The 26839-nt window shown below is 36.4% G+C and overlaps 1 protein-coding gene across 2 annotated transcripts in view; it reads right to left on the bottom strand.

Moving 5' to 3' along the window:
* The window catches only part of CAPRIN2 (caprin family member 2), a 44443-nt gene that overhangs the window by 14423 nt on the left and 3181 nt on the right, over window positions 1–26839 (bottom strand). Inside the window, exons 2-11 of one of the 2 annotated variants that reach the window (XM_077774440.1) lie at window positions 26450–26512; window positions 16992–17078; window positions 12669–12907; window positions 11322–11404; window positions 9013–9180; window positions 7710–7753; window positions 6162–6836; window positions 3555–3677; window positions 1850–1931; window positions 773–828 (exon numbers count right to left, since the gene is read on the bottom strand). In XM_077774440.1, the coding sequence (XP_077630566.1) occupies window positions 773–828; window positions 1850–1931; window positions 3555–3677; window positions 6162–6836; window positions 7710–7753; window positions 9013–9180; window positions 11322–11404; window positions 12669–12907; window positions 16992–17078; window positions 26450–26512 (1620 nt within the window). Of the gene's footprint in view, window positions 1–772; window positions 829–1849; window positions 1932–3554; window positions 3678–6161; window positions 6837–7709; window positions 7754–9012; window positions 9181–11321; window positions 11405–12668; window positions 12908–16991; window positions 17079–25021; window positions 25041–26449; window positions 26513–26839 lie in introns of those variants that run through there. The other variant, XM_077774441.1, reaches the window with a different exon arrangement.

The raw sequence follows: 26839 nt of genomic DNA, 5'->3' as shown, positions 1-26839 counted from the left end.
AAAGTAGTGAGTGGGGTGAGGAACTCAGCTCAACAAATACATTTTGAAAACTGAGCCATACCTTATCAAATTAAATATAAACCACTATAAACAAATGGTATTTACTCAGAAGTTTTTGGACAGGAAAGCAACAACTGTTGAGCCATCTGGTCAAAATATTTAACCTGTTAGAGCTGCTACTGTTAAGAAAATTGCCATATGGAAAGGGGTCCTGAGAATTGTTTCTAAAGGTAATGACCAGAGAACTATCAAATTTTGTACTTTTTTCTTGAACTTACTAGTGATAGAAGTGCAACGTGGCAACAGAGGTCTCAATGATCTGGTCCCTTTTTATCTCTAAGATGTTCTGTGAAAATCAGTTCCTCAGAATGTCAACTCTTATACGTGAAGGGAGGCAACAGATTAGCTCACCATGAGCTAAACAAAATTAGTATCTTTCTTTGGACTCTTGACTATGCTGCTCTACCAAGTGACTTACGTAGCTACATGGCAAAGTAAGATTCCCAGACAAGGTATCTCCAAATTCTTCAGGTTTGCTCTTTGTTTATTAAAGTCTGCCAGACATCTATTTTAACAGATGTTTTCCCCATGATCATTAGGTAACCTTTTGAGGACCAGTGGTACTTACTCTAAAAAACTAGATCTCCTTAGAACACTTTCAATAATTTAGGTATATTAGAATCAGCAAGTCTGATCCTTCTTACCAAAGAATTTCTTCCTGGATTTAAAAAGAAAAAACAATCACAAAGAAAGATTACTTTGGAGAAGTTACCTGTAATGGCTCTTGAAGAAAATCACTTTGACTGGATAGATTTTGTTCTGTAGATGCTGCAGAGAGTGAAATCAATGGTAAACTATTGAGGGCGGAGAAAAGTTTATGCAGAGCAACTTGGTGGAAACCAAAAGTTTATACTTTACAAAATAAGCAGTAGCTAGAAAAACTAGGTCTCAAGCCCATCATGAATTTTCTGTTGGAGCTCTAAAGAGTCAGAGAAGATTTGGGAGAATAGGGTACTAGTACCATCTGTGATACACAATGATGTTTTAAGGATAAATGGGCAAAAGCAGCATTTCAAAGCTTCCAAAGAAACTATTACTTTAAAAAATAACTGGTAATAGTAATCTGGAAGATAAAATCTAAGCCATCATGAATAGAAATCAACTGATACACTCAGGTTCCAAGTTTCAAAAGAACTCTTAGCTGAGTCATACATCTTTTTCAGGTTTTTCCCCCCCTTTGGTCATGTATATTAATATACTCTTCAATTATATAGTTTGGTTTCTTCTTGTTAATGTCCATTACATTTGTTAATTGTTCTTTATTCTCCTTATTTCACCCAGGATTTCTATATCCATGTTCTAGTTGGTGTCTGCTCACTACAACTCGACTATGACTTCAATTACCTCATTCCTCCCTGGAGATAAATGAATGTAGAGCAAAAAGCCTAAAGTTTAAAAGTCAGGCCATATTCAATTCTAGGTTCTATCATTAGGCACTGTGTTAATCAATGTACTAAATATCATTGATGTAATTTCACTCATAATTGGGATCAAAAAGCTTCAGTACTAGATTTATAGAGTCAAAAGGACTCCAGTCACTTCAAAATTTGCAAAACCAGCTTGCACCTCTCCATTCAACCATCTGGAGACCTTCTCTAAAAGGCAAGTAGGTCAAATGAGCATGCTAATGTCTTAATGGTAATTTACCCATATATAACTGATGACAGATACATTTAGAATAAACTGACACACGGACACAGTAACCCCTAAGATACCTAGAGTATAATTATTTGTACGAGGAAACAAATGTTAGACCTATGCATGTTTACTCTAGGTTATGATTACATACCTACTGGGCTACCTGGAGTAGTTGAAGGCGGCTGTGACGATGGAATTGCACTTGAAGGTTTGTCAAAATCCAGAATAGATTCCTAAAGACAAGGTTTTAAATCTTGAATAAATCATTAAACCTTAAATAATGAACAATAATTCATTTAAAAGCAATTACCATTGGGGTGCCTGGGTGGCTCAGTCTGTTGAGGGTTTGACTCTTGATATTGGTTCAGGCCATGATCTCACAGTTGGTGAGATCAAGTCCCATGTTGGGCTCTGTGTTGATGGCATGAAGCTTGCTTGGATTTCTCTCTCATTCTCTCTGCCCTTCCTGTGCTCTCTCTCTCAAAAATAAATGAATAAACTTAAAAAATAAACTGTTTAAAAGCTATTACCATTGCATTACTCATGACACTGTTTATAGCTATTAGCTATAAGAATCTAGCTAATAACTATCTCAAAATGTTGATAGCTTAGTCTTTTTTTTTTCCCCCATGCTATCAGTGGAGCCTGATGCAGGGCTCAATCTCAAACTGTGAGATCATGATCTAAACTGAAATTAAGAATTGAATGCTTAACCAACTGAGCCACCCAGATGCCCCAATAACTTAGTCTTCATAAGAGAAAGAGTTAAGAGTTAAAAAAAATCTGAAGTAACTGTCAAACCTTAAAATTATATTAAGTAATTCCAAGGCTTAACTCGGTTGGGGGGCGGGACCTCCTGCCTTGAGCTCTTAAATATAAGCATTAATCCTGTAACCTTGCTTTTATTATGCCCAAACAATGAGGGTTTAACAATCTCATCTCAACCACACAACACTAGCTCATTCATGCTCTTTGACCTTTCATAATGAGAAACCATTCTCTCTCCCATCTGCCTATCTTTGTTCTCAAATATTTCCAACATTTTGAATAATTAAGCTAGCCTTATAGTAATCACTTTTCATCTTCAAATAACCTAAAGGGGTAAGAAATTTCCTTATATTACAAGTAGAGAGTTACAGGTTATATAATTTGCCATAGATTTTATAGCTAGTAAATAGCAGAACCAGGATTTAAATGCAAGTCAAAAAAATTTTTAAAAAATAAAAATAAATTTTAAAAAATTTAAAAAATAAAAAATTAATTAAAAAAAGAAAAAAAGAAAAAATAAACACAAGTCAAATTCCAAAGCTCCAGATCATTTTACTACACAAAAAGATCTTGTCTACTTTCTTCCCTCAGTAATATCATACTATTCTGAAATTCTGTAAGACTCTGTATGACACAATTTAGCACTTACCTAACTGCCACAACAAAAGTTAAAACCTTTTACAAGTGGAATATAAACTCCCTGAAGGCAACAAATGTCTTATGATTTCCTACACACAATAGCACTTACCAGAATGTCAAGCACAGAGTAGGTTCTCATAGTCTGAGTGGAAACTACCAATGATCTACAGTAGAAAATATATTTGAGCACTTATACTTTTTACATGTTTAATTCATTTCATTACTCACAACAAACTTAGGAATAAGATTATCCTCATTTTTCAAAAAAGAACCAAGGCAAAGAGTGAAGTAACTTGCCTGAACTGTGAGACCTAGGAAGTGGCAGATCTGGGATTCCCATGCATTCTAAACACCAGAACCTACGCTCTTAACAACTTCATTATAATGCTTCTGATTAGAAGCTAGTAGCCCCACGAATCATTTAAGATTCATTTAAGAATGACTCATACTTGCATAAAGTTACAAGTTCCTTGAATCTGTGTCATCAGATCCTGCAGTTTTTCTTTCCTCAATACTGGATCCTTTGGAAGGGTCGAGGAAGAACCTACAGGCTGATGCATAGGCTTAGGCACCTACAAAATAAACCCACAATGCATAAGAGTGAAATTCACATTCAACAGCCTAATTCAGGAAACTCAGCTTATCACTGCATCTTAATGAATGATGAACCAAAACACATAGCAAAGCCCATTTATCAGATATCTCTAAAGAATTTCCACAACAATACATTTTCTAAATAAGCAACTACTAAACACGTATTCCCTTTCACAACACCTTTAGTGGGTATCTTTCTAATACATCCTCTTTTTAAAGGAAGACCCAGAGTAACAAAACTTCCTTGACAAGTTTTTTCATTACGGACAATCAGCTTATGATATTCTTTATAAGATGCCACTAACTATAAGACACACAAATGATTTTTTCCCCCAGAGAAAAAATTACTATCACCACATTCCATTTTTAAATACATGCTTTCAGAAACATTAAGATGTAAAAATGTATACAAATACATCCCAGGACTGAAGAAATATACTACTGTATTTTGTTATCAAGTTAAGTATACTTTGGGGGACTAATGATGTTTATAAAGTGGTTAGTCCTCATGTTAAATTGCTTATGAATGCTGTATACCCTGAATTAGACCTAATGCTGATTTGGTTAACTTCTTACAGCTGTCAGTTTGTCTGTCTCTACCAGCTCCTCTTCTCCACCTTCTAATTCACTGGAAAGTCAACACATATAAGCTTGTTAAAAGTGCCACATAAAATAAGAGTTAATAAATCCTAAGTGAATATATAAAAGACTCTTTCAGGAGAAAAGTATGAGCTTTAGTGATTAATTTCATGTTATCTAGTCATTTAGCTTTGAACTCTATTTTGCCCTTGACTGTACTTAGTCATGTTCTAGACAGCTGAGACTGCAAGAGAGACAGTATACTGTACAGAGAAGTGTCCTCTCAGTCACTGAAAGGCCCTGCAAATTCAATATAATGCCGTCTGTACCATAAAGACAAATTAAATGAGTTTTGGTCTTTCCAACTAATTTTAAATACTATTGAACAAATAGCACAATATTCTGGTATGGTAAAGGCTAGGTACTGCTATATTCAATGGAATTTTAAATTGGGTTTCTTAAAACAGCTTTAGTGAAATATTAAATTGGTTTTTTTTAACTTTTTAAAAATGTTTTATTTATTTCTGAGAGAAAGAGAGAGAGAGAGAGAGAGAGAGAAACAGTGTGAGCAGGGGAGGGTCTGAGAGAGAGAGGGAGATACAGAATCTTAAACTGGCTCCAGGCTCTGAGCTGGCTGTCAGCACAGAGCCTGACACGGGGCTTGAACCCACGAACTGTGAGATCATGACCTGGGCCAAAGTCAGACGCTTATCCGACTGAGCCACCCAGGTGCCCCTAAATTGGATTTTTTAAATAAGTTTCTCAAAATAGTTGTCATGTTACAATTATTGTTGTGCGATATCTGGTTAATGAAATAAGGCTATCAATCTTCAACAGGGTCAGAAGCTAAAATTGATATTAGCACTTGAAGAAAAGAGGAAGAAAGGCAAGCAAAAGGAGACAAGTAACTTTAAAGTTCTCTTCCCATAAGGCAAAACTGAGGTAGGGGCAGTTTATTTATAAAAAGCAAAGCTTTGATTTCTCCAAGCAAATGTTTTTCACACTGTTAGGGGACCAAAGATTTGTCAGAGAGCCTCTAGCTAAAATAGAAGTACAGGGAACAGTACTAGACAGAGACGAAAAACACTGGGAAGATAGGTTCACATTTATTAGCAAACGAGGTAGTAACAAGTTTGTATTTCAATAGGAGTAGATAACTTGTAATTTAATAAACTTAATAGGAGTGTATCCAAGCTATATTCATTATAAGCCTTTCTATCTTCCTGAAATAGGTTATCATTAACAGAATGAGGTCTTCTATTTGAACTAAATCTCACACTCCAAACCTAGTTACAGAATATTTAAAGTCTATAGTTTCCACCTCCAGAAAATTCTCATTCTGAAACAGAAATAGAGAACTAATTCAGATCCTACCCCACCTCCTGGAATATCTGCAACCACCATATACCTTCTTCAAGGAAAACAGGCTAATCTGAGTGATTACAAAGAGCGAAAGAAACTCAAGAGAATAAGGAAAATGTAACTTCTGTCAGAAAAAGTCATCCATGTGCCAGAGGGAAGATGATGAATGACAGAGTAAAACAAGCCCCTCATCTTGTGACATGCATTTACATTTCTCACATGTTCATACTGTGGCCTTGTCTGAGCTATTCATTACTTTCGTGTCATATCATTAAAATTTTGGCATTCAAACAATATTTTCTAGCTGGAAATTTCACCTCAGCTTAGGCTTAAAGCACAGACTACGTCTACTTCCAATTTCAAGGGGAAAACCAACTACGTATTAAAGAGTTCACATACTTTATGCATGAATATAACATGGATTTCAGAGATTCTTTTTAAGAGGACTAAAAAGTTATGGTTACCACCAGTCCTTACTTATGCCTACAGTGACTAGAGCAGACTGATAAAAACAAACTCACATCTTTGGGTTCAGTATTAAACTTCCTGGGCGGTAGCTGGTCATTTGGTATGAGGCTTGCTGGGGCCATCCCCCAAGACTTTGGAGCCATCTGTGATTGTGGTGTTAAAGGGCGTTTTTGACTCTCAACATTATTTTCCCAGGATTTTGGAGTCTCTGGTTGTCTTGAATCCTGGTCTTCACACATGGGAGTGGTCCATGACTTGGTGATGTCCTGTTCATTCTGCACAGAAGGTGTCCAAGACTTTGGAGATTGCTTCTTTGGATCCTGTTCTTTCTGCAGCTGAACTGGCCAAGGCTTTGGTGTCTCCTGCTTCTTCTGTTCTTCTTGAGTATATCCTGCTTTGGATTTAGGAATTTCTTGCTTCCACTGGCTAGGAGCTGGCTTAGGTTTAGAGACATCCTGCTTCTTCTGCTCTTCCTGCAGAGTAGACCTGAGTTTTGGATCTTGTTTCCTCTGCTCTAAGGAAATTGCAGGTTTTGATACCTCCTGGTGCTTAACAGAAGGCTCCCAGGACTTGAAGGATTCCTGTTTCTTCTCCTGACCATCGGGTTCAGTAAGCATATCCCAACATTTAGGGAGATTTGGTTTTCTAGCATAACCTGCTTCCCAAGATTGCTCTTCATCTTGTTTGCTTGAAAAATCTACTTCTGTCATGTAACGTCTGTTAAGAAACTAGACCAGAGGAAAATATGTACTTGAGTCACAATTATAAAAGACCTTGAGAGACCTTGAGGGGAACACTGAACTCTATTAGTATTCCTATGTCCATTGGTCTGAGTCACTGTACTAACAGGAAATTTCTTATCCTACTTGAAAAGGCCATCCTATTTTTTATCCATTCCTTTTCCCTAAATTAACAGAAATACAACCTTTGATACTTCAGTGTATCCTTGACCCACCTAAAACTGGTAAGAACTGCACATCACTCTGCCACATTTGCTTGATTCAGGATCTTTGACCAAGGTTATTCTGCCTCTGCCAGCCTAAGGCTACTCTACCACCCGACTCCCTAAAATGCTAATGTAGAGGATATAGTTCAACTACACACATTTACACTATTTAACCTTAAGCCTTATGTTTCCTGAATTAGCAGCCTTTTCTTTATTTCTGTTATCAATCATACTGTGACTTTGACTCTTCCATTTTTTTCAGCTTCCATGAATTTCAATGTCACTTCAAAGAGAGAATACTCTATTACCAACATGAGTAAATTCTAATGACAGCAAAATCCTACCCATCTTTAAAGGCCCAAGCACAGTAGCTAACACTTGAGCAGTTATTGTGCACCAGGTGATTTAGAATTTAACTCCTTTCACCTTTCATCCTCACAAGAACATAAGGCAGGCATTACTATTATCCCCATTTTATACAGGAGGAGAGCAGACACAGCTGGGCTAGACATTGTAACCAAAGTCATTAAGCTCATAAGCTGCAAAACTAGGATTCAAGTTTATGAAATCTAGTTCCAAAGGGTCAGCTCCTAAATGCAACACTATACAGAAGTCTCAAAAAACAAAATCAAAAAATTACCTTTCAGAAACTCACCTCTTGTGGTTGTATCTCTGGCTGTGCAAGTTCCATAAGAGACTCTGAAAAGATAAAAGGAGTTTTAAAAAAATACTACATTTTTAGACTGATTTCAACTATAATTCATTCTAGTAACATATTTGAGGAAAAAAAAGAAAAGGGACAGTACAATGAAATATATTCATGGCAGGAGTAATTCTCACTATTCCTTGTTGGTCAAAAGCATGTGGCTTGAGACTAGCTGAATCTACTAGTTATCCTTATATGACACTTTTCTAAAGTCAAGTTGCAGTTAAAAACTGCTGAAAATAAGGCTATCTCCTCTTATGCACAAATACAGCTTCTTTCAAGTTGAAATTATACCTCCAGTCCCATGGGGTAAAAATTAGTCATGTCAGCTTGAAACAAAGGCCTTAAAGGCCTCCTATAAGCCAGTTTAAGATTGGAAGGTGGTAAGGGAATGGAAACACTAAAGCATTAGACTAAGTGTTAAGAACTAATAGAAAGTAGACGTAAGAAATGACTTGAATCATGTTAGTAGTGGCTACTGGAACTCTGCCTACTCTACCCCCATAGAAGTGATATTTTTTTAATAAACTGAGCCTCAACAGACAGGAGCAAAAGTGCCATTCACTCAAAATACTTCTTCCCTTAAGAAAGGTGGAATTTTGATAAGTGTATTTACTGATTATGGCAAATATTTTCCAAATGTTAACCTTAGATTATTGACATTCTCCTCCTACTACCATATTGGGTTCTACTATAAACATTTTAAGCAACCATTTTAAATGGAATTATCCTACTATCAATTTAGCAAAGAGGTTCATTCAAATTCCGTAAAGGCCTCTTTTGAGCAGTGTATTCTCTTGTGACAAAGAATAACCTTATGCTTCTGTTAAGGTTCCCTCTGTAAATCACAGTAATAAAGCCCAGAGACATACTCTAAACCTAAGCTTATCCTGCCACATGTAAAGATTTCCATGCATGTAGAAATTAATTTTTTTTTAAATTTTTAATGTTTTATTTATTTCTGAGAGAGAGAGGCAGCATGAGCAGGGGAGGGTCAGAGAGAGAGGGAGATACAGAATCAGAAGCAGACTCCAGGCTCTGAGCTAGCTGTCAGCACAGAGCCCGACGCAGGGCTCAAACCCACGAACCGTGAGATCATGACCTGAGCCGAAGTCGGACGCTTAACCGACTGAGCCACCCAGGCGCCCCAAAATTAACAAATTAAAATAAGGCAATCCTTTTACAATGAGTTTACTCATTTTGTGTATTAAAAATGCAACCACTGTAAAGAATTTCTGAGATCACAACAAACCTGACTCTTTGACAGATTCAGTTTTCAATAATTGTTTTTTCTTCTCTGATTTTATTAGCATTTCTTCCTCCAATGGGACTTCTTTCTCCTTAGCATTTTTTGGGACTGGGATACTTTCAAAATAGCCTGAGTTCAGCAATTTAGACAGCAGATCTTTCATGTGTTTGTCTAAGAAAGAGTAAGACTTAGTTATCACATAACCTAACAGTTCATGGAAAATTATTTGGAATAAAAATCCTAATATAATTTTATCCTAGTTACAGTATGTCAATATCCCACCTTGGGGGGATTCAAAGAACTGGTCAGTACCATGAACAGTAAATGTGCAAGCCATCTTTCTGTCATGCTGAATCAATATAAATTTTAAAGAGGAGAGTCACATCTCTGGGCCTCCATTTCCACCATTTGAAAAATGGCTAAAATCAGAGGCCCTAATCAAAGGCTATATGTTACAAAAGCACACATCTGTTCCCTGAACTGACAGAAAAGCCATTTCTTCCATCTGTCCCAAAGACATCACAACTAGCAATTACTCTACCTTCCAAGTAATTAAGGCTTTATAGAAGTAAAAGTTTCTCAAACACAACCATTAAAAAACCCTATCTTGGACAACCTCTAAAGGGTTTTTAAACTCCAAAATCTCATGATAAAGATTTTACTCGTGAATTATGCTGTGACTCCTAGCACATCACTATTTGATGAACAAGAAAAATCTTAAAATGATGTTAAAGTAGCTGCACCATAAACAGAGCTAAAGTCCATTTCATTTTTAATTTCCCTTAAAAACATAATTCCCAAATTATGTTTGGGTGCCCATACTTAATTTGGGTCTATTATTCTTTCCATAGGAGTACTAGGACAGATTTTTAATTTTTTTTTAATGTTTACTTATTTTTGAGAGAGGCAGAGCACAAGTGGGGGAAGGGCAGAGAGAGAGGGGGACACAGAAACTGAAGGAGGCTCGGTTGCAGGCCTCGAACTTACAAGCCGTGAGATCATGACCTAAGATGAAGTCAGACACTTAACCAATTGAGCCAACCAGCTGCCCTGTTTTGTTTCTTTAAATAAACTTTGAAGTATAATTTACAAACAACAAAGTTCAGACATTTCAAGTGTACAGTTTTAGCAGATACACTGTCATGTTACTTCTACCAGGACCATAACATAAAACATTTTCATCAAAAGTTCTCTCATATCCCTTTTATATCAATCCCCTCTCCCCACTCCCTGGCAACCATTGACCTGCTATCATTCTAGTTATGTCTTTTCTAAAATTCCATATAAATGGGATCATACAGTAAGTATCCATTTTTTGGTCTGGCTTCTTTCACTCAGCATAATTATTTTGAGATTCATCCATGTTGTTGCATTTATCAACAGTTCATTCCTTTTTTATTCCTGAGTAGATTCTATTGTATGGACATATCACATTTTGTTTATCAATTATCAGTTGATGTACATCTAGATTGTTTTCAGTTTGGGGCTATCATGAATGAAGCTGGTATGAACATTCATTTCAAGTACTTATGTGAATGTATGTTTACAATTCTCTTGGGTACTGGCAGTGCAATTGCTTGGTCATTTAGTAAGTGTACACTTGTAAGAAACTGCCAAACTATATCCCAAAGTTATTTGTATCATTTTGCTTTCTAACCAAGAAAAAACTTCTATAATTTAAACTTGAAAGGACTTAGAAAGTTTGAGATTGTTATACTACATACTTAGATATTTTTAAAAAGGAAGAATCACCAGTAACAAAAGTGTTTACCAGCTTCTAGTGTTTTCATTATCCTAAGGTACTACACAAAACTATGCACTTCATGTTCATCAGTACCTCGTCATTTGGCCAAAGTCTATTTAGAAAGTCAAAAAGACTCTTTCTCTCCATATCATTTCCAGATTGATAGACAACAATGCTTCGATAGACTACGTAGCCAAGCCATTCATATTTTCTTAGACAGATCCGATAAATAACAATTGTGTGAACAGAACAGGTATGGTACTACTATGCAGAGAACTGAACCCCAAAATGGTCAAGCCAGTGTTGAAGCCAGCACCAGTCTTTAGCTCTTATTCCTAAATCATCGTGACTTGCCACTTAAAAACTCCCTAGATTCCATCCAGTGAGTACAATTATACAGTAGCTGCTTTTAACCGAACTAAACAGAGATCATTCTCCCAATGAATATAGTATTGCCAGACATGTAAGTTCTAATGAACTGACTCAGTTTTGGCCCTCAATATCATACTAAACTTCTAAACATAAAGTCTAGTATTTACTGCATAAGTCCAGAGTAGAGAAAACTCACATGTTGTTCCTACCACTGCTTTTTCACTACCTTCCAAAAGGTCCCAAAAGTACAAGGATGACTGCTCCATCTGGTCTTCAACACTGACAAGGAAAAGCAGCAGCAGAACAAAATAGCTTTAGAGGTACGTACATATATCCACAGGGAGCAGCACAACTTATACAGCAGAACTGGTCAGCAGGACATTCAATGTTAATCTTGTCTTTTTACTCTCTCAAAAAGTTAAAATTTTATAAAAGATGACTAAATGCCCATTTATGCATTTCAAATATAAGCATTTTCTCTTAAAACAACTAAAATATTGTACCAAACAGAACTATTAAGAAATCGACCAAAAAGAGTTTAAGGCTGTCAATGCAGTGTCATCAATTATCAAGTATATGTCCTAGAAGAAACAGCAGTGGAATGGCAATATTAAAAGCTGCATTTGACTGTAAAGAGAGCAGCTTATTTTTCAAATCATGTTTCACTTACACATATTAGAACATTCCTTAAATCCATCAAAGTGAAGAGAAGGAAACAACCAAATAGGTGATGATGATGGACTACACTATCAGAATGGGAATCAAAGAAAAAATACATATGGCTATATAGAGGTAATTAAGAGTATTATTAGTTTTTTTCCTGATACAGGGCATATTTCTGGTAACAATTGAAATCTGACTCTGCTTTAGCACGGCCAAAGACACAACATTGGAAGGACTTGTATCTAACAAAGCAGAAGCACAGAGACCTTTTCATTAGCTGATGTCCTCCATCAAAGCAAAAACAGCAAACAGATAACTATTGGGGGAAAAACTGGGTAGCCTCAATTTGCTGGTTTTGTATTTTAAATCATCAGATTTGTTTCTCAGTATTTATTCACAGTATAAGAAGAGCACCAAATAATTCTCAGGTTGAAAGTTTAATGATACTGTTCAAGTTAAATTTTATTAACCTCCATTTAAGTGTAGCAGTAGTAAGAAGACAAAGACTCTCAGGTAATACAATAGCCTGATACAATTACAAAAAAAACCCCTTTAAGTATATACATAAAATTTATACTTATATAGGGGCAAAACTTGATGAGACATCATTTTTAAAATCAACGTTACAATAAAAAAAGCACATTAATGAAATCATTTAAATTGACTTTCCTTCTAGACAGCCTATCAACTCTATCACAGTCTGGTCTGGCCAACATTTCCCATGGTGAATCACATTAATATTTTCTTAATTATTATATATGTATATTTGTGTGTGTGTGTGTGTGTGTGTGTGTGTGTAAATACTACAAATATATAAAACTAAAAAACTAGGCTAAAACTTTATATGTTCTCTTTCAGGAAAATATTTTCTTTGGCTTACCTCAGACTTTCATTTCTTTCAGGGCAGGTCAGTTTTGAAAATTTAATGAGGTAGTCAAGTTCTTTTAAAGGCAAATACACTGCACCATTCAAGCCCCCTTTGAAATCCTTCTGTACGTGTTCCTGTGTCAAGTTCTGTAATACATACTGAACTTGAAGTATAGTACGAAGTTTTTTCTTCTCAGCCTCGAGCTTTAGCATGTGCTCCCTTCTCTGGGCCTTCTTCTGCGCTTTAAGTAGCTGTTAAAAAAAATGCTAATTAAAGTTGACAACTCTCTACCACCTCATATTAGGAATTCATAGTGCACAAAAATCTAAAGCCAAAGAGTTGAGATTAGATGATAAATCTTATATATGTATTTGTGTGTACATATATGATAAACCATATATATTTATACATATACACACACACATATATAAACACTATGAAATTGACAGGTTCATTTAACCCCTTTTCTTTTTCAGTTGAGGAAGGGACTGAGTAATAAACTAGTATGTCTCAGGTAACCAAAGCTGAGAAAGTCAAAATATAGGACTCTCAACTCCAGGCTATATCTAGTACCTTGGATATCACCATGATTAGAAATAAGTACCTATCACTGAAGCACACATTAGTCCCAAATTTTAACTTTTCCATATTTATGTATATAAGCCTTTTCAGGACAAAGATTTTAAGAAAATGCTCCAGTTAAGGTTTGAAGTTTTTCTTTTTTTAAAGTTTTTATTCCAGGGGAAGAATATTTAAACTAAAAAGGTCCATTTTCAACCAACCAAAGAATACTGGCTAAAGCACAAGGAATTGAAAACCAAACAGAAATAAAATGTCTTGTAAATGTAATGCTAAAAGACATACACAGCAAATAGTTGTGAGGTTTTTTTAAGTAAAACTAAGAGATATTTTCCTAATAGTTTGTCAGTCTGGATGGAGCTGCATTTTTCAATATTTAGCTGACAAAATATACAGATAGTTAGCAAAACATAAATTTCCCCTCAAATAACATGTGTGTAGATTGAGCAGCCTGAGTCTACTCTAGAGCTCAGAACTATAATACCTTAAAGTCTGATGTAACACATGGGTCCCAGAAGTGGATTCCCATTTATAAAATACCAATCAATAAAAACACCATCTACAGTAAGAAACCTAAAAGGTCTTTTCTCCCCATAGTTGTTTTCCTGATTGCAATGTTTCCATCACACTGGACATTTTCCAAGTATGAAGATTAAGAGAACAAAACAAAAACCTAAAAGATTTTTCCTACATGCAAATTAAAGCACTTTGATATACCATCATATTGAAGACTCTGCAAAAGACATGTTCATAAATCCTAATAGATTGAGATGGGAGGGAATCTCCAGTAAAGATTCATTATGGCACTATGAACTCCTTTCTAGGAGGTATGAAGGTCACTTAACAAATTTAATTTGTGCTACTATCAGGGACAAGAGACCATAGGTGAAGGTAAAATTTTGAGAATGAGAAATGGACTGCTTGGGGCTTATGGGGACAAGGATATTTTCAGGACGGCAAAGGCTCAGAAAAACTTTTACCAAGACCTCAGTATGGACTTACACCAGTAACATTTACCAAAACTACAGTATTCTCAGTTTGAAGAGGAAGGAGAATAGAGGTGGCAATTCTAGCTCTCCAAGACAGTGGGATTCTCTTGGACAGTTTCATGATGGTACAGGGAAAAGCAACCAACACTGAGGGCATCTTCAAGTTTATATCCCAGGATTACCTCAGATCTCTCTTTAGCTATTCCCAAGGCTGGATTGAGTGTTCTTATGGACTTAAGACACACTGAACTTCCCCTATCAAAGTACCTACCACATTAAAAGATTATCTTTTTATTTATCTGCATCCCCATAGGTTTCAGCTTTGTGATGACTGTATCTCTGTTGTTTACTAACATATCACTAATGACCAGAATAAAGCCTGACATATGACTAGACCTCAAATATTTGTTGAATCAATCAAGTATCAAGTAAGAAAGTACACTGTCTCTAGATCAAAATCAGGAAATTATTTCTCCTTATTTATATAGAAACTAAGAAATCAGGTTACATTTTCTTCTGTTCTTCCAGTTGAGGACTGGTTTGTAAACCAGCAGAAGATATGGGTACCTGGGTGGCTCAGTCAGTTAAACATCTGACTTCAGCTCAGGTCATGATCTCACAGTTCATGAATTCAAGCCCTGCTTTGGGTAAGTTCAAGCCCCACTTCTCTCTCTCTCCCTCTCTCTCTGTGTATCACTCACTTGCACCCACTCTCTCTCTCTCTCTCAAAAACAAACAAACAAAAAAAAAAAACCAGGCAGAAGACATGAAGTCAACCACTATCTACAAATCACATTGAATAATAAAATTTTCTGATCCCTGTATTAGAATGATAAATCCCCACCAAGGGACAGAGCTTATGTCAGGAAGACAAAGAGAGGTATAACTGGGATGAACAGAAAGGCTTCCAATTTTAGTTTGAAAGGAAAGAAAATGCTACACACTATAAAACTGACTCTTATAAAACAGGTTTGACAAAAGAAAGGCTTTAGTAAAAGGAAAGTCAAGAAATCACTAGGCTGGAAGGTATTTGGCAAGCACCTTCAGGGTCTTTATTCATTAAGGCATGTTCCAAACTATCTTAACATCTCACCTAAAATGAAAGTAAAGCCACAGTACAAGTTAGAAAAAATAACCTCGTGGATAGCAACAAAATGTGGTGAACTGGTAACTACCTCCCAGCAACAGCAGTGGAAGAGCACGTAAAACTGACAGATACTATATCCTTGTATAAAGAACAGTTTTTAGAGGCAAAGAGTAGTTAGGATCCTACCCTCACTCTACCTCTTACTGGCTATATGATTTTGAACAAGTTCCTCTTGTTCTGAGCATCGGATTCCTTATCTGTAAAATGGGGCATATACATCTATTTCCCAGATTGCTATAAAAATCAAGTGGACTTACAGAAGTAGCTGGCACATAGAAGGGGTTTTAAAAAAGATTTAAATCTAAAAAGAATAAAAAAATAAAACATACTTTGAAAAAATAAACACCTGAATGAAAAAACAAACTATCAAGTAACTTTGAGTAAACAGAGTTAATAGAAAATTTTAAGTATTATAGAAGTGTACTTCCAAACAGCCAACCAGAAAGACATGAACTATCTTTTTATAGTAAAGTGAGTCAAAACTAAATAAATGTAACAAATGGGGGAGTGATTAATCACAAGAAAAAAATCAATTTAGAAGTATCTAAAATAGCCTAGAAATACTTAATAACTGTGGAATTCACAGAAAGCACTAAAATTAAGTGATAAATGAGTAACCATGAGTTAAAATATGCTATGGTTGACAAAAAGAGCTAATATCATCTTAGAGTTGTATCAACAGAATTATCTAGAAAGCAGAAGGTAATGGCTCTATAGTAGGTTATCTTAGATTTACACACTACCTTTTAAGAGTTAATTAAGTCAAACATCCAGAGAGAGCAACAATGTTATAAAAAGATGCTGGATGTCTTCAGCCTAGAAATGATGTGTTGGGTTTGTTTGTTGTTTGTTTGTTTTTTGGAAGTTTTTGATGCCAGAAGAATGGAGAAGAGAATTTCAGTTCACCACACAAGAAGAAAATATCCAAAAAGTTGAAGAGACTATTTTATGAAGCATGCTCCCCACCCCAGAAATGAATTTACAAAAATATTTCTTAATTGTTAAAAGATGATCTTTAAAGGGCCTTCTAATACAATTCTAAAACAGAGAAGAATATATTAGTGAAGGCTTAAGGCTGCATATTAATTACTGACTAAATCTGTCAGAAACAAAAGTTTGGATTGCCAACAGAGACCCTAACAAGCTGTGATACCAGATTTAACTCTATTTAACATGAATCACAAATCTTCCTGGTAATAACTGTCATGGTCTCAAGAACAAGAATCTACCAATTCTGTCCCTTTATATGTTAAATAATGCTAACCTTACAAACCTGTGTTATACACATTTACAAGCCTATATTCTAAAATCTCTTTTGTAAAATGTATCCATCAAAATAGCTTTTATTCCCCTTCTCAATAATTTCTACAACTCCACAGTGAATACACATCGGACAATGCTTTCTTCACAGTGTCTCATATTCAGATGCCATTTGTGCTCTCTTGAGACTCCGGAAATCTGAAAACACTAGTTCTTCAATAGCTATTGTCAACCCCTTACCCTCAATAAAATATCAGCAGGAATAAGATGGAGGTAACTGAAAACCATTAATGAACGCTAATATTTTCTTCAAAATCCACGGTTAAGTGTTTTCAGGAATAACAAAGAAAAGATACTCACATCTTGGCTCAGTCCAGAAAAGGTTTTCTGAAGTTCCTTGGCAAATTCTAAGTTATGTAATACTTCTTCATATTTCTCCACCGCTTCCTACCAAATAGGATAAGAAAACATCAATTCTGTTAACTACTTAATACAAATATGTCAAAAATAAGTGATCCTATGAAAAGAGTAGAGAAGACTTAAGACTTTATGAACTAGCCATATTCAAAAAAGTAGGGAGAGAGCATTTTTAGACATTATATAAAGTTAAATTTTAAGATTCCATTTTTATGCTACAACTCTGAGCCATAATAACAGACCTAACTATAAAGTGTAAGGTCAGAGAGACCTGTGGTGTGTTTTTTTTTTTAATGTTTATTTTTGAGAGAGAGAGAGACAGAATGAGAGCAGGAAAGGGTCAGAGAGGGAGAAACAGAATCAGAAGCAGGCTCCAGGCTCTGAGCTGTCATCACAGAGTCTGACACAGGGCTTAATCCCATGAGATCATGACCTGAGCTAAAGCTGGATGCTTAACCAACTAAGCCACCCAGGCACCCCAGACCTGTAGTTTTTAAGAGCAATGAGCCAATAGGATTCCTCTGTCAATATCCATTCACTACTCAAATATAGTATACAAGTAACAGAATGAGGATCACACAGATAAATAAGCAACTTTAGGAAATTTGTACTATGGTAGAAGAGACTTGTAAACAATTACCTATAACAGACAAAATAAAGTATAACAAAAATATTGTAACTTTTTTTAATGTTTATTTATTTTTGAGGGGGGAGCAGAGGGAGGGAGGAAGGGACAGAGAGAGAGGAAGACACAGAATCCAAAGCAGTCTCCAGGCTCTGATCTGTCAGCACAGAGCCCGATGTGGGTCTCAAACCCAAGAGCAGCAAGTTCATAACCTGAGCCAAAGTGACTCTCAACAGCCTAAGCCACCCAGGTTCTCCCATATTGTAAATTTTTTTAAGTAGGTTCCATGCCCAACACAGGGCTTGAACTCATGACCCTAAGATCAAGACCTGAATTGATTGAGCCACCCAGGGACTCCCAAAATACTGTAAATTTAAGGGGCAAATTTTCTTAAGATTTCATAGATAAACAAAGTTTATCTAGGAAAGGCATAGATTTTTTTAATGAGACTTTAAATGGAAAAACAAAGGACTAATATGAAACAGAACAAGATGGGAAACTTGTCCAACCACATAAAGATATACAGTATTTTAAAGTCTCCATATTTAAAGTAATACAGGGGCGCCTGGGTGACTCAGTCGGTTAAGCATCCGACTTCAGCTCAGGTCATGATCTCACGGTTCGTGGATTCAAGACCCGCATCGGGCTCTGTGCTGACAACTAGCTCAGAGCCTGGAGCCTGCTTCAGATTCTATGTCTCCCTCTCTCTCTGACCCTCCCCTGCTCATGCTGTCTCTATCTCTCTCTAAAAAATAAATATTTAAAAAAAAAAACATAATACAGTATCCCACTTCTAGGTACCTACCCAAAAGAAATGAAAACATATATCCCTATAAGGACTTACATGCAAATTTGTATAGCAGCATATTCATTATGGCCCCAAATAAAAACAATCCAAATATCCAGCAACTGCTAAATAGATAGACAAAATGTGGTATAACCATTCAAAGTAATACTCATCAGCAATAAAAAGGAATGAGTTAATGATATACACCACACCAAGGATGAACCTCAAAAACATAAATCATTACACAAATAAACCATATGGGAAAGACTATCTTATGTGACTTATCCAGAAAAGACAAACTTATAGAGATAGAAAGCAAATAAGCACACAAAAAGGAAGTTGGAAGGGTTACAGAAATGTTGGAAAACTAGATTGTCAAGGAAGCTGCATAACTCTACAAATTTACTATAAAGCATTGTCTTATATACTTAGAACGGGTTAATTTTATGATCTGAATATGGTACTTAAACTGTTTTAAAACAGTCTGATACACTAAGTCTTTACAAAGGTATAGAGTATACCTATATACTATCATGTAACTACATACTACCAGTATTAGCATAAATTAGTACAATAATTTTGGAAAAGTTTGGCATTTTTACCTACGAAGTTAACTATGGGCATACTCTACAGTCCCTGACAGATAATTCTTCAGGTATACCCTGAAAAATTTCATACTTGTGTCTCAATAACACATATAAGATTGTTCAGAGTAGAACATCATCTACTTACAAACTACTACTAAGTAGAGAAAAGCAAATAAAATATAACTACTTTCATTAATATAAATATCCTAAACATAGTGAGTGAAAAAGACAAACTGCAGAACACACAGTATGAAAACATTATAAGGTACGAAAAAGCAACTCTAACAGATTTAAGGGCAACAAACAAGTGCTATTAAAATAAAACAAAGAAATGGCAGTGGGGAGTTCAGAGTCAGGTTATAGTAAAGAGAAAGTACTGGAAAGGAGCCTTGGTGGTGTTGGTAATGTATTATTAGAGTTGAGTGGTGGATTCTGATGCTTGCTTTATTATACAATATAACCGAGAAGCGACACTTTGTGGAACCATATTATTTCATAATAAAAAAAAGCAAATAGGTTTTCAAACCTTGCACAGATAACATAATGATAGTATACAGCCCTCAGAGGTATATACAACCAGAAGGGAATAACCCCTCACATTTACTCCCAAATGGTATTAACTTTAATTCAAGAAAAGCAGCATCAAATGGTAACTACCTTAACTTCCCATCATCCAATGTGATTCCATCCTTTCTTCCTCCCTTTTTTTGCTTCCTGGAGGAAATCTCCTTCTACCTGTGCCCTAGACCCTTTTCAATTATGCCTTCATAACAAATCTTACTCAATGATTCCCTTTTAAAAATCTCGAATTTCTCTCTCTCTGTTGACTCTAAAACCAATACTTAAAAAGTTCAAGTCTTGGAAGCCTGGGTGGCTCAGTTGTTAAGCATATGCCGCCTTTGGTTCAGGTCATGATCTCACAGTTCCTGAGTTCAAGTCCCACACTGGGTGAGCTCAAGCCCTGCTTCAGGTGAACACAGACCCTGCGTCAGGTAAAACACGAGCCCCAGGTGAACTCCACTTCTCTTTCTCACTCTCTCCGTCTCTTGTAGGAGTCTCTGTCCCTCACTCACTCACACCCTCTCAAAAACATAAGTAAGTACAAATAAATAAATAAATAAATAAATAAATAAATAAATAAATAAAAGTTCAAGTCTCCTCCAACCTAAATAAGAAAAATAAAAAGTGCTTTTCTGGCAACCACCTCCTTTCAGTCTCAGACAAAATTTTAAAAATGTCTACACAGTCTCCATTTCCTCTTCAGCCCTTATCAACCTGGATTCTGTTTCCACCATTCCACCAGAATGATCCTGGCTAAAGTCAGCAATGTCAATACCGCCTTTTAAACCCATGGATCTTTTCTAATTCTCATTCTGGTTTACTTCTCTGAAGACTTCCACGTGAAGGCACCCTCTGGCTCTACAAACATGTTTTTAATAACACTAAACTTCCATTTTTCTCTCATTTCTCCAGCTTTTTATTTGCCAGTAATTTTTCCATAAACTTCTCTCACCCCGGTTTTTAGCACTTGCGAAATAAAAAGGACCTACATCACAGAGATGCTGGCCAATTCAAATCACTCAAAATGATACCAGACCCTAAAGTAACTTCACTATAAATATTTTTAGCCTTATTAATCAAACATTAAATGTCAAAGTTCCTCAGTACTCTGTCCTAGGCTTTTCTCGTTTCTATATTCTCACCCAAGATATGCTCATCTTTTCTTACGGTTTCAATTAGCAACCATGAAGTTATCTGTAGACTAAACTTCTTTGTGCTCCAGGTCTATAACTCAAATACTTATTAGATATTACCCACCCCTTAATATTTCACATTAATGTGAACATTAATATGAATTAATGTTTTAATTCACATTAAAAATCAATGGTCCTGGGGTACCTAGGTAGCTCAGTTAAGCGTCTGACTTCAGCTCAGGTCATGATTTCATGGCTCATGAGTTCAAGCCCCACATTGGACTCTGTGCTGACAGCCCTGAGCCTGGAGCCTGCTTCAGATTCTCTGTCTTCCTCTCTACCTGCCCCTCCCCCGCTCATGCTCTCACATGCTCTCTCAAAAATAAATATTAAAAAAAATTTTTTTAATCAATGGTTCAAAATTGAGCTTTTTATCCTCTCCTCCCAAAACCATCTTCTCCTCCAGAGTTTCCAAGCCTAATAAATGGTTCCGCCATCCATCCAAGTGTTCAAGCCAGAAACCTAGTACCCATTCTTGGCTCTTCCGTATACTACATACTGTCACCAAGCTATGTTGATTCTCTCTCTTGAATCTACTTTACCCAAACTCCTTTGCTTGCTACTTTAGTACCAGCAAGGTACCTATAACCTTTGACCTAGACTACAGCCAATCATTATCTAGTCTTCTTACACCCACACTTACCACCTCCAAACCATTATTCACCCTAAAAGGTGATTTTATGCATTACAAGTCTGGTTATTTTCTGCTTAAAACCTATCTGTATCATTTCTGATGACCCTAAGAAAAAACACAGTCTTTAAATGGGAAATAAAGATGTACCTGTGGCTTTCCCATTCCAACTACATCACTCCATCCATACTGGCTTTCTTTCCAGTTTCCTAGAAAGGCTCTTTGTAAAAACATTCTTTCCCTACTCAGGACTTTTACACATGCTAGCATCCTCCTAGCCTGCTCTTCTTTCTCCTTCCCCATTTTAACTTGCTAAGTCCTGCTCATTTTTTAGGTCTTAACTAAAGCACTTCTTTCTCAAGGAAGCTGTCCTCAATTCTCCAAACTAGGTTAAATTCCTCATTACAATCCATTATCACTCTGTACCTCACACCCTAACACCATCACATTTTTATTTACTTATTTCCTACCTCTCTTTCCCATCACACTATATCTGTGAGGGCAAGGATCATATTTTTCCCTTACATTATAACCCTAGATTTTAAGCACAGACTCTCCCAGTGTAAGTACTTAATATATTATGGTTGAATTAATAAAACACAGTTTGCAACATAATTTTAGCCTCAAAAATGCTAAAGATTCTTGAGGCGCCTAGGTGGCTTAGTCAGTTAAGTGTCCGACTCTTGATTTTGGCTCAGGTCATGATCTCAAGTGAGATCAAGCCCCAAGTCAGGGTCTGTGCTGACAGTACTCTCTCCTGCTCTCTGGGCCCTCCCCTACTGGCATGCACACGCACATGCTCTTTCTCTCTCAAAATAAATACAGTTTTAAAAAAAAGTTTTAAGGAGTGCCTGGGTGGCTCATTCAGTTAAGCGTCCGACTTCAGCTCAGGTCATGATCTCAGTTTGTGAGTTTGAGCCTCGCGTCAGGCTCTGTGCTGACAGCTCAGAGCCTGGAGCCTGCTTCACCTTGTGTCTCTCTCTCTCTCTGCCCCTCACCCACTTGTACTCTGTCTGTCTCTCTTAAAAATAAACATTAAAAAATTTTTTTTTAAGTTTTAAGAAAATATGCTAAAATTCTCAATATAATTTTTAAACTTTTGAATAGAATCATATACTGAGATTTGTTTTTAAAAAAAAAGAGGGGGACTGGAGGGAGTAGGCTTGGTGGAGTGAAAAGGAAGGTCTCAAGACAAGGATATTAATTAGGAAGCCCATGTAACATTTGAGTGGTTTGCCTTGACAAGGCCAAGTGCTGTAGGACTACAAAGCAGAAAAGATTTCATATTATTTAATGATTGTGCATTATGCATTAAATATAACATAGGGTCAGAGTTTAGCCACTAGAGATGGACACCAAATCTTAATTTTTTAAATAAAAATTTTACTGAAGCTCAAAGCTCAAACCCCTTTGCGTTTTGCTCAAGCACTCACTTGAATCACAGTTCTCCATTTTAAATCCAGATCTGAACCCAAATAAATATTAAAGTTATAAATGGGACTCTAAAAAACTTCACTAAACAATCTTCTTACTGTTTCAAAGGAAAAAAAATCTAGGTTTATGTTAGAAATCTCAATGAAATATCATTAGTCTTTACCTTAGTCTTGACAGGTTAGAGTTACTATTAAAAGGATTACAATAGCCATGCAGATCATAGAAAGCTTTATTTACAATATTAAGAATACCTCTTGGGTTAAAGAAGATATACAAACTGAAATTACAAAATTTTTAACCAACAATATTGAAAATACAGTATCAAACTTATAGCTAAAGCAGTACTTGAAGGAAAATTCACAGCCTTAAATGCAAACCAATGGAAAAAAAAAAACAAATTAAACACTTAATTCAAAGTTAGAAAGTGAAGCAAATAAAACAAAGGAAAGCAAAAAAAGAGAAAAACTAAAATAAACCCAGAACTTAAAAAAAAAAAAACAAAAACACTAGCTAACTTAATTAAAAGTAAACTGGGAAAATACAACCACACATAATTAAAAATAAACAGAAAGTGGGGCGCCTGGGTGGTTCAGTGGGTTGAGCATCCAACTCGTGATTTCAGCTCAGGTCATAATCTCAGCGTCTTACTTTGTAAGATAAGAACTGAACAGAGGAAGGACAAGGTGAAAGAAACACTGTGTCTTTTAAACAATTTCCTAATTTCTTAACTGTGTGAATTATTACCAACTTTAAAAACTAAACTTAGAACTTCTTAATTAAATACTACACTACTGATGACGGTTCTCAGAAGGATCAGATTACAGATTTTTTTTCTTCCAATTTATCTACATTTTCTAAATTTCTACCTTAAATATCTATTGCTTATATGAGGAGATGTTAGTTCCCAAAAGTAACACAAACTAAGGGCACCTGGGTGGCTCAGTCAGCTAAGCATCCAACTCTTGATTTTGGCTCAGGTCATGATCTCACACTCATGTGACAGTACCCCATATCAGGCTCTGTGCCGACAGTGCAGAGCCTGCTTGGGCTTTTCTCTCTCTCTCTCTGCCCCTACCCTGCCTGTACTCTCTCTCTCTAAAATAAATTTTAAAGAACAAAAAAAAGTAGGGCACCTGCATGGCTCAGTCAGTTAAACATCCAACTTTAGCTCAGGTCATGATCTTGCGGTCCATGTGTTAGAACCCTGCATCAGGTTCTGTGCTGACGGCTCAGTCTGGAGCCTGTTTCAGATTCTGTGTCTCCCTCTCTCTTTACCCCTCCCCCACTCACACTTTGTCTGTCAAAAATGAATAAATGTTTTAAAAAAAAGTACAAAGAAAAGTACCACAAACTTTACGCTTAATTTTACCTAAAATATAACATTCATTTTATATTTAGTAAATCCTTTCATAATAAATATTTTACAGGTGTACTATATTCTCTCAACTATCCTAAGTACTAGGAAAACAGCAATGAACAGAGAGAATCTCTACTTTAATGAAACTTACCTTTTAAGAGAAAGAGAAAATAAACTTTATAGTCTGTCAGAGAAGCACTACTAGTTTAAAAAACTGAAGCAAGGCAAAGAGCTAAGGAGTGTGGATGGAGAAATGGAGGTATAGTGTTGTCAGGACAAGCCTTACTGAGATGACCTTCAAATAAAAAGCTGAGGGAAGTGGGAAACTGAGCCATTTAGACACCTGGGGAAAAAGCATCCCAGGCAGGAGGAACAGCACAAAGTGCAAAAAGCCCCAAAGCAGAAGCGTGCCTGGGATGTTTGAGTAACAGCAAGAAGAACAATGTAGCCAGAATGAAGCTGGAAAGGGATAAAAGAAGTGCAGGAAATGAAATAAAGATGTGAAAGGAAGTAGTGAGAATATTTTGTAGGACTGTGTAGGCCACAGTGAAGACATTCTGCCACAAGATGGGAACCAATGGAGAGTTGAACAGAGGAATGACCAACTGACTTGCATCCGAACAGGATGACTGAGGCTACCATGCTGAGAACAGGCTTGGGGATAGAGCAGAAATACAAAAACCTGTGAGGAAGCTCTCACAGTAATGTATGTGAAAGATGATGTGGCTTAGACCCGGATGGCAGAGGCAGATTTGAGAAATGGCCAGTTTCCGGATTTACTTTGAAGGTAGAACTGACCTTGCTAATAGGCTAGATGTGTGGTATCAGGAAATAGATGAGAAAGTCTCCAAGGTTTTTGGCAACTCCATCCTTTTAGTTCCCCACGCCATTAACTGACATCACTAAGATTAGAGCAGGAACAGGTTTTGGGGGTGTGGAGGTGCGAAATAAGCAAATGAACACAGAAATCTCGAGTTCCAAGGGCTTATCTATTGGCAACATAAATTTGGCAGTAGTCAGCATTTAACTCGAGAAACAAAGTTAATGCTACAGAAGCAACATGTAGTTATGAAAACAGCAATGAAATACTTAGACCACAGTTTACTGGCCAGATCTCTGAAATACATGTCCTTGAACTTTTCTAGAGAGCTACCATGAAAACCACCAACCTCCCTCCCCCTCACACCCATATTTCCCCAAAATCAAGAATACTACCATATCAGAACACTTCCTTCAAGGATACTTACACACACAAATACCATCACTTTAAAAGTTACTGAACATGCCACGACTACTTTGAGAACAAAGCTATGTTGAAATGCTGGATGTCCAGCTAAGTCCTCTCATCAGCTATGTGAGCACATCATTCTCAGAGCTCACACAATTCAAATCTGTGCCTCAGCAAAATTATATTTACTACATCACAAAAATTCTAGGTCAGTGAAGAGGAATCAACGTGGCAAGGGAAAAGATCTCAAATGGCAGTATCTATGACACACAACCAAAACTCTTAGTTGAAAAAGATGAGGATGATAGGCCTGCAGACTAGGTCAAATAACTTTTAATTCTGTCCCTTCTTAGCCAAGAGATACGATTAGACAAACGTGAAGCATTTTTTAATTTTCATATTCCAAAAACTTTCACATTTGATAAAACTTGCAGGTAACAGGTATACTACAGACAAGTTAAATGATATTTACAAGTTGCAAATACTCTTTCATACTAAGGTTAAAAAAAAAAGAAAAAGGACAGATATCAAGTCTGAGAGGTGACATGGCAATCTAGGATAGAAAAGTAGGGAGAAAACACAAAAGGATTAAGGAGAAGCAAAAGGAGAAAACCTAGGCAAGCTAGAATAAATACTCTTTTACATTTCAGAGCAGAAAGATGTCACATTTATATATACCAGTGAACAGTGGAAAGCTAGTCTTCCCTCCACCTCTTCAGTTCACCCTAAGAGAAGTTTAATTTAAATCCATATGTTTAGCGATAGTCTACATTTTCCCTCTTATGTAGCAACCCATACCTCCATCCATACCATCTGCTAGTGCAAAAGAAGTCTGTAAGACCTCATAAGTGAAGAAACCAAAGTCTTCTGAAAAATGCAGTGGATTCACTCTTCTTTATTGGCCTTATCAAATCTTTGCTCTCACCAAACCCATCTAGAGTTTTATTAAGAAAAAACAAAAAAACACAAGTGTGACCAAAGGATTATACACCACTCACCAACTGGTCTGGATTAAGTTGCTCTCCATTTTTCAGGCGATCCTTGTAGTCTTCCAGTTTGAGCTGCAAAAGAGAAACTTGTATCTACTGTAGTCTCATATAAAATTCTGAAAAACATAGGGGCGCCTGGGTGGCTCAGTCGGTTAAGGGTCCGACTTTGGCTCAGGTCACGATCTTGCGGTTCGTGGGTTCGAGCCACGCGTCGGGCTCTGTGCTGACTGCCAGCTCGGAGCCTGGAGCCTGTTTCAGTCTGTGACTCCCTCTCTCTCTGACCCTCCCCTGCTCGCTCTCTCTCTCTCTCTCTATCTCTCTCTCCCTCTCTCTCAGAAATAAATAAAACATTTAAAAAAATAATAATAAATAAAAAATAAAAAATTCTGGAAAACATAA

Source organism: Crocuta crocuta, unplaced genomic scaffold (assembly GCF_008692635.1).
Source record: "Crocuta crocuta isolate KB4526 unplaced genomic scaffold, BGI_CrCroc_1.0 scaffold176, whole genome shotgun sequence".
Taxonomy (NCBI): Eukaryota; Metazoa; Chordata; class Mammalia; order Carnivora; family Hyaenidae; genus Crocuta; species Crocuta crocuta.
This window is presented reverse-complemented; position numbering and strand designations above follow the sequence as displayed.